Genomic DNA, 9,276 nt, shown 5'->3' on the forward strand with positions numbered 1-9,276 from the left:
ATTGAAATTATAATTTTAAATTATTTTTTAAAAATTATTTTAAATTATAATAATTTGATTAATAAAAAAATAACATGTTATGCATTGTTTTTTTTAATTTAGTGTTAATTAGATTAACTTTAAAATAGTTATTAATCGATTTTAATAATCTACTTTTTTCAATAAATCAGACATATATACTGAATATGATCATAAATAATATAGTAATAGTTAAATTCACCAACAAATATATTGGCTATTATCACACTATAAAACAAATTAAATATAAAGGTTATTAGCACTTATAAATCTATAAAATCGCACTGTCTTTGATTCGAGCAAGGGTCTACTTATCAAATAAACTTAAAAATGGACCTAGCATCACTTGAAAGAATCATGAAAAATAATAAACTTACCTTATTATCCATGAGAACCATTTCTATGTAAGTCATCTTGTTCTTGTCAAATTTAAATGGAATTACTTTTCATAACCTTGTATATTAATTTTGTTAAATAATTCTATATATATATGTATTACGGTAGTTTTTCTTAGTATATATACATATATATAAATAATTCTATACATATACATAAATAAAAAAATATATGAATTATATTTTGTTAAACTCCATGTTACCGGCTATTAAAAATATTTAAATCACATGTATTAATTTTTTTATTATAATTATTTTGTTTTATATATATGATTATTTTTTATTCTACAATCCTGCAATAATATTTTTTTAAAATTATTGCTATATATGAAGTAGCTTTATATTACTATAATTATATCAAATTTAATTATGACTGTAAATAAATAAAATAGAAAACAATTAAAACTAATTTTTTATAGTCAAAATTTACTGTAAATATAAAAAATAAAATCACTAATGATTAAAAATTTGAGTAGAAAATAAAAATCCATAAGCTAAATTTAATTTGTTAACTAATTAATTTTATGTCCATATAATATTATTATTATTGTATATTGATTAAAACTGTGAATACATACTAATAAAATTATTACATACGAATCAGAATTAGAACTATATCAATTACATTAATTATATAAATTCATTATTATTATTATTATTATTATTATTATTATTATTATTATTATTGAGTAATGATGATAATTCATGTGATAATGAATATTACTTATAAAACATCTAAAATTAAATAATATTCAAGTTTAATTATGTGACAATAATTATAATTAAAAAATTACTGTATATGAAGTCACATGAATTATTATTATAATTGATATAATAATTGCTATAATTGTTATATATTCTCAATCTTATCGGTTGTATCAATTTAACTATATCAATTATATTCAAATAAGTAGTCAATTATTTTTATGAAAATTCTTGCTATAATTAGGTTATACATATGAGATTATCTTGTATTAATCGTTATAATTAACTTAAGAAAGATATTTATTAAGTATATATGTTTTCTATATTAATTATATGCCAATATTTATTTACCGTGATAATTTGATTTGATTGATTTCTATTTTATTTATGTACATAAATGATTAAAATATATAACATAAATATCGTAATTATTATAATTTTATGATATAATTATAATTAACATATTTTATCATAATTAAATATTAATTTGATATAATTATAATGAAAAAAGTTTCCTAAAATAACATAATCGTACATTATTTATGAGCTAATTATAATACAATTAAAGATATTATTATATCATAATGTCTTCTTACTATATTAATATAATATCAAAAGATACATGTTTCATTATTTTTTATAGATAAAATCGGTTTTTATTGGCAACTAAATTGTATTTAGGTCAACGAAAACCATATGTTTAGGTAGAGATTTTCTGTCAAATATAATGAAAATACAAATAAATAAATAAAGGATAAAAATAAACTCAAATAATATATTTGACACCACTTCATTTTATTAATTATTAAATTATTTAAAAATAGTCCATCCACAAAAAATACTCATAATATATAAATTGAGGAAATAATTTAAAATTTTCTAATTATAATTTAATCAAATACTAATATTAAAACCAAATTACTTAAACAATATTGAATTTATTCTAGTTCTTAGTCACGTATAATATAGAGTCATTATCGTAACGATAACCAACTGAAATAACATCGTAAATATCAACATTTAGAATTCGTGCAAATTCAAACCATCCTCTTGTTAAATAAGCTTCATCATCCGCTATCTATGCAATGCGGCAAGGTATAGAATTGCCACACCGAGAAACCAAACTAACCCTTATTCTTCTCAATGGCATTGCATGCATGCAAAAGAAAGCCGATAACTTTTAAAAAAAATCACAATATGTTATAAAATTATTCTAATAATGAACAGCTTAAAATAAATAAATTTAAATATATTACCAATTAACATTTTCTTGTTTAAATATATGTCATCAAATTTTTATTTATTCATATCTTCATTTCATATTATAATTATAAATAATATTTCTTAAGTTTATAATTAGAAGGACAAGCGAATAAATTCATACTATTTTAGTAATTTTAGTATTTTATAATATAAAATTATTTTTTAATTAAATTATAAAATAGATAAATTAATTTCATATCATTTATTAGATAAGTAATAAATTTATGTTCCTTACAATAGTTTATATAAATTAATTACAAGACATAAATATAATTATTTATATTCTGGCTTAAAATAGAGTCAGGCCATAATGAATAAAGGTCCATTGAAGAAAATCAGCCTCATCTACACCTACCCGACTTTATAGAGGGTGGACGCAACGTTAGTAGATTAGCCCTACTTATCTAAAGATGTAACTAACTCTTAGAAGGGAGATCTCCACAACTTTTCAAGAAAAAGGAAATGGTTATCTACCAACAAAGGTAAAATTATACTAAAAGGTGGTTATCTACTCTCCTATAAATACACTAATACCCTCAAATATATTCAAGATCCAATCTATAAAAAACCTGCATAAAATCCATGCTAATTTAAGTATCGGAGTCTCTTGTAGGTACCATCCCCACCTCCTCATGAGAAACTCGGACGGCAGCACCTCGGCATCAATACAAGTCGAATGCTATTATAGAAGGAGCCTAGACCTCACGTCTTGACCCAAGAACAATCTAGTTTCAAATAACTTCCGGAACATTGGCATCGTTGCCAGGACCCTAGAAGTCTACACCCTACCATGGCGGATGAATAATTTGAAGACGAACACACTGCATTTGAGTCCAAGCCAGAACTTAATCACGACGATTAAGCACTCGTATTACTTTTACCACACGAAAGAACAAGTGGCCCCCACGGAAAAGGTACATCGAAAAAATCGCCACCACGACAAATTCATTTAGAAATCTATCCTCTCGAGGATGAGGAGCCCTCCATCCTACAAAGATTCTGAGGCTCGTATATGAACACTGCGGTCGATTAGAACAACTCGAATAAGAGATTAACTTTATTTTGTTAGTTATGTTCATCAAATAGCTATATGATGAATTAGCATGAACTTATATGTTTACTATGTTAATAAAAGATAATTACATATTTGGCTTTGTCCTATATTTGATTGGTTTCAGGAATTTTCATTTTGTAATTATCACAATTTATATATATTGCATGTCAAGCTTAGATCAGTGTTTGTTTTTTGAAATATAAGCAACTATGTCGAATTTCAAATTTTAAAGGTTATTTTTGTTAAATTTTTAATTTTCGTGGTCAAATATGTCAACACATGCAAACTTGTCAGGATATTTTTATAAAAAAAAAAACAGTAAACATTCACAAAGAATTCTAACATAACATTGCACTTTCATTTCAATTTATCTCAACTCAAGAAAAGAAGTAAACCAAATCAAACCTCAATTCTATATTTTAAATACTAGGAACGTAATTATAAGGAAACACAGCATAAGTTCTATACCAATTGACAAAATTCATACTCTAATTTTTCTATTCTCTCCCTTAATTTTCCCTATCTTCATAATCACTTTCATTTTAGATTCATCGGACAGTTTTGTTATGGAGATAGTATCAACAAAATCAGGTTCATTGTTTGTCCCAATCACAGATTTTGCTAAAACTTTTCACCTACTTTCAATCTCATCCACCCAAATAAAATATTTGCAGATAATAATATCTCCCATTCAGATTTTTAGCTTTCTTCTTCTTTGATTCAGCACTTCCAGAACAGCTGTAACTCGCATTAGAAGTAACTGAATTTTTGATTTGGCTCCTAGATATTTTTTCAACTAATTCCTTTGAAACAGTTTTTTCAGACTTTGATAACTAGGGTTTCAAATTCGTAAAGGACACACACTTACGAAGAACAAGCACATAGAATCATTATGGTAAAATCAAGAAATAATGTCACATTGGGGTGTGCATTAAGGCAAGCTGAAAGGATATTTACTAAGTAGGAAGTCAAACTAACGGCACATCTCACAAATTGACGTTTGGTTAGAAATATCAAACTGATATAATCTTTTATGGTATTTTATATTTTTTTATTAATTTTTAATATATTTAAAAAAATTGATTTAGACAAACAAAAATATCTATCTATTGTAATTTTAGATGTTATTATGTTAATTATAATTTCTCAATATTTTTAGAATTTATTAGAATTCTATAATTAAAAATTTATAATGATTGAAAAATAAAAAATACATTTAATTTGAGCATAAATACTTTTACATAATTTATATATTTGACCCTCCTAATTTTTTTTTTAAGATCCGCTACTGATCGGTTCATTTATGTGAACTATTAATTATGTCATGGTATGAGCATACTTCAATTGAAGGATATTTTAGATTATGTTTTTTAATTTGTGGGGATGTGCGGGAATATTTTAGTATAGAAATCTGATTTGGCAATGAAGTAAAATGAAAGAAGAAGAGTCTAATTAATTCAGTAGTTTGGCAATGAAAACTACTTTAGTTCAACTTAGGTACACATTATGGAACCGTGGACAGTCATAGACAGCTCATATCCAACAATCTACAAGAAAATTAGCATCGGCCTTATAATTGGACCAGACCTATACATCAACATTAATACATCATCATCGTCCTCTTTTTTCCACAACACAATATTCTTCTTTACACCAAATCATATCCTGTCATATATTAACATCATTAGCAAGCAATTCCCAGCTTGGCCTTAATTATGTCCCTCTTCTAATCAATTAAAAACTTTGTTCTACCCATGTGATCAAAACTAAAAGGTTTCAAAATTTTTTACTAATAATTGTTCTTAAGAATACAAAATTGAATAATAAATATAAATAAATTTTATTTATAAATTCCTTTTCTTTTAGGATGTTAGTAAAATCCAACTTTAAAATAGCAGAACTGTTAAATAGTATACTCGAGCAAAAGAAAATGATTAGATATGATATATATGCTCATCGACATTGGGTCAGCTCAGCAACAGAAATCAAAGAAGGAAAAAGCATGAGAAAATAATTCTAGCCCAAAACATGAATGATACACAATATTAATTTATTTTTCATGTAGCAATGCACAAGAAATTATTGAAAAACAAATATAATGGAAGAAAAAAAAAAACTAGTTCTGTGATGCATCCCTCCCTCCCTTTCGGTTACAATCTCAATGAAGAACAATCACAAAATAGCCAAAATTAAAAGAATTGAGACAGTAGCAATTTGACAACATAGAAAAAGAAACATATTGACATCAATTTAATGATTCTTCCTATCCTATTGGGTACCTTCCATACATTATCCACACCAAAAATAAATAAATAAATTCTTCCCCATTTTTGCAACCAATGTATAATTAATCAGTGCATTTTAACAAAAGCATCAGACTTAAACAAATAATAAATTCTCCTAACCTAAGTCCTTAAAACCAATAAAATGAAATTTTGCATCACCGACAGCACTTTGAGCACAAGATGAGGAAAACAATGAGGAAAACAATGGAAGAAAGAGCAATGGCGACACCAAGAACCACCTTGTTAGGACCATGATGGTGCCCTTTCTTGTGACTGGTATCATCATCGTCATCATAATCATCATCACTGCTATCATCCTCAGAAGAAGAAGAATCCTTTGATGGTGGAGGAGACATTGGCATCCCATACTTATCACAGGGAGCAATCCCAAGCTTCAATTTTGAAGACAAAATTGTGTGATTGTAACACAAGTCGCTGTTCCCACCAACCTTAATCACTTGCAACCTCTTCATGAAACTGGAGTTGAAAGGTACAACCCCACGAAAGTTGTTGTTTGCAAGATTCAAGTACTTGAGGCTCTTCATCTCAGATATGAACTTTGGAATTGTACCGTTGAGCTTGTTTGAACTCAGATCCATGTGAATCAACTCTGGTATAGCTGATATAGAATCTGGGATTGACCCAGAGAATGAATTTGAGGCCAAAGAGAGATTTTTCAATGAAATCAAGTCACCAATGGAAGAAGGTATCTCACCCTTGAACCCATTGGAAGAAAGATTCAAAGTTTCGAGGCTATCAAGCATGGTAATGGAAGGCGGAATGCTACCCTTGAGCTGGTTACCGGACAAATCGATGTGGGTAAGGTTGGAATGGACGTGCTTTGGAAGAAAACCAGTGAGATTAGCATTGGAAATGGTTAAAGTTTTGAGCTTGTTCATGTGGGCAAGAATGACGTAGGGACCTGAGGCCTTGATTTGGACATTGGAGAGAGAGAGATCGGTGAGGTTTGAGAGGTGGGAGAGGGAGACGCCGGAGATTCTGTGGGGGCAATTGAGGAGGTGAAGGGTTTGGAGTGTTGGTGAGAGGGATTTGAGTGCTGTGGATGAGAGTGAAACGTAGCTTGAGCAGTTTGAGAGGCGGAGGGAGATGATGTGTCGGAAGGGTTTCGAGTTGTCGCAGGTGGTTGTGTTGTGAAGTGGTGTTGGGGAACATGGGTTCTTTGAGGTTGGGATGTTGAGGGACTCGAGTGCCCTCAGTTGCTTTGGATCAAGGGGTGATGAAGATGAGGATGAGGATGAGGGAGATGAAGGTGAAGTAGATGCCTTTGGTGAGGGTAATGGTGAAGATGTGGGTGAGGGTGAGGATGGTTTAGAGGAGGGTGAAGGTTTGGGGGAAGGTGATGGCTTAGAAGAAGAGGGTGAAGTTTTGGGGGAAGGTGAGGGTGTTTGAGGGAGTGGTGGAGAGGATGATGAGATGATAATGGAGGGGAAAAACAGGAGAATGAGAAGAAGAAGTAACGGAATTGGTTGTGATGGTTCCATTGCTGTGAGTGTGAGGGTTTGGAACTTGGAAGTGAGTGTGTTTTGAAGTAAGTACAAAAATGGGGTTATACCGGAACTGTAACAAATATAGAATATTGGAAAATCAGCTTTGCTACAAATTACAGAGAGAAGAGCGATGGGTCCTTGTCTCCTTGATATTCTTCTATTTAAATAACAACGGTCAAAATGGGAAAAAAATGTTTAATTAATTAGTCTTATGATTTGCCAATAACTAGTTCACACACTATAATCTATAATCTGTAGCATACCTTTCGTTTCTGCATTCATGGCTATTTCTTTTTCTTTCCTGTTGAACTGGTGCCTATGTTTAATGAACCGGAAAATGCAGGTAGGTGAGTTTTCTTCTTCACCTACAATGCTGATCAAAGAGTTTTCCAGATATACAAATTATGTAATCAATTAATGGAGTTGGTTATGCTAACATTTGCAATGAGTAATGGTTGGTGGATTCAAGTGGCATTTGCTTGGGATAATGGGTGAGAATAATGATAATTATAACTAAGTTTTTTTTTTTTTTGTCATATTTCCTTCTTAAAAATCAGGTGTGGGTGTTAACCTGTATAAATTATAAGCCGCAAGCCCACCTGAATTATAAGCAGCAATGCGGCAAGACAGAAGACTTCTAATAAACTTCATTTACTAAAGAATAAAATAATATTAAATATAATAGATGATTATCATAATCTTGTGTTTCTTTGGTAAAGTACAGTGCAAAGAATAATGCTTACTTCAAATCTATGAAAACTGAAAAGTGAAGTCTATTGAATGTTAAAATATGGGGCGGTAAAAGGAACAGCCACACAATAAGGCCAATCTCATAGTACTAGTTATTCAATTGTGCTATAGAGAAAACATAAAATAGCCTTGACAATTATCTCAAAAGATAATGAGATTTTTGACAAAAAAAATACATAATTTAATTTTTGAACTTTATTTTTATGGGACTGATTAATTTCTGTGCCAAAAAAAGTCAATTATTTTTTTGGCATAGAAGCTAATCAGTCCCAAAAAAAATAAGAAGTTATCGGGTTGGGTATTTTTTTTTTCTTGAAAGTCTCGTTGTCCTTTCGAGATAATTGTCAGGAATCGAGTGAGATATTCACTCTATTTTGTATCAATTTAGAATTTATTATTAGATTAAAATATTTATATTAGAATTCTATTATTTTAAAGATTTTTTTCAGCTAACATTAATGGTTGAATATGTAAATATTTTTTCATGATTTATAAGTAAAGTTCAATCTAATATGAAATAAAATTTGTTTTTGAATTATCTTTTCTATTATTATAGCAAAAAAAAAAAACTATTATAAAGAACTGTTTTTGTTAAAATTTATCTAAAATGGTTTTGTATTCTTGTATCATATTCATTATTAAAATCAAAGTAATATGATCAACATTGTTATTTAACTTAAAACTTATCAATATATTTTCTTTATTTTTGTGTTGAAGTAACTGTATTTATACTTGAAAATAGTTTTATATTTTTTGTTAGTTTAAACAATTTATCAAAACGGCTAAAGATAAAATGAATGTACAATTAAATACATAATATATTGTGACAACGATGATAAATTTATTAGTCAAAAGTAATTTATAATATTTTTTTAATTTTAAGATAGATAATAAAAATTTTACTAAAAGAAAATCGGATACAATTTATACTTACCTTTTATACATAAGCACAATTGAATATAATTACTCATGATCCCTACAAAAGAAAAATAAGTCAAAAACATGAATAAGAAGACTTATAACAACCTTCATCGATATTATTTTATCACACAATTTTTAAATTAGGAATAAAATTAAGCACGTAAAGAATATAATTTTAACATTGAAAAGACTCAATATGTGAAGAATTATGATAAAGTAATTTGTATGAGTTTATGAGAAAAAAGATATAATCTATAATAAAAACTTATAAAAATTAAATTTAAATAAATAAAAAAATAAAAAAATAGAAGAGATAGAGTATAATAACAAATAATAATATTATATAATTTATAAAAAAATTAAAGATTAGAAATAAT

The 9,276-nt window shown here is 28.0% G+C and overlaps 1 protein-coding gene across 1 annotated transcript; it reads right to left on the bottom strand.

The window, feature by feature from the left end:
• Nucleotides 1-5,615: 5,615 nt before the first annotated feature.
• Nucleotides 5,616-7,301, bottom strand: LOC107482228 (receptor-like protein 51). The gene has a single exon (XM_021139565.2). The coding sequence runs from the start codon at nt 7,220-7,222 to the stop codon at nt 5,876-5,878; it is 1,347 nt and encodes a 448-aa protein (XP_020995224.1). The 5' UTR covers nt 7,223-7,301; the 3' UTR covers nt 5,616-5,875.
• Nucleotides 7,302-9,276: the final 1,975 nt, after the last annotated feature.

This window comes from Arachis duranensis, chromosome 3 (genome assembly GCF_000817695.3).
Source record: "Arachis duranensis cultivar V14167 chromosome 3, aradu.V14167.gnm2.J7QH, whole genome shotgun sequence".
Lineage (NCBI taxonomy): Eukaryota > Viridiplantae > Streptophyta > Magnoliopsida > Fabales > Fabaceae > Arachis > Arachis duranensis.

Bases quoted from the DNA above. Each gene is read 5' to 3' on its own strand.
- LOC107482228 (XM_021139565.2), bottom strand. From the start codon at position 7,222: ATGGAACCATCACAACCAATTCCGTTACTTCTTCTTCTCATTCTCCTG.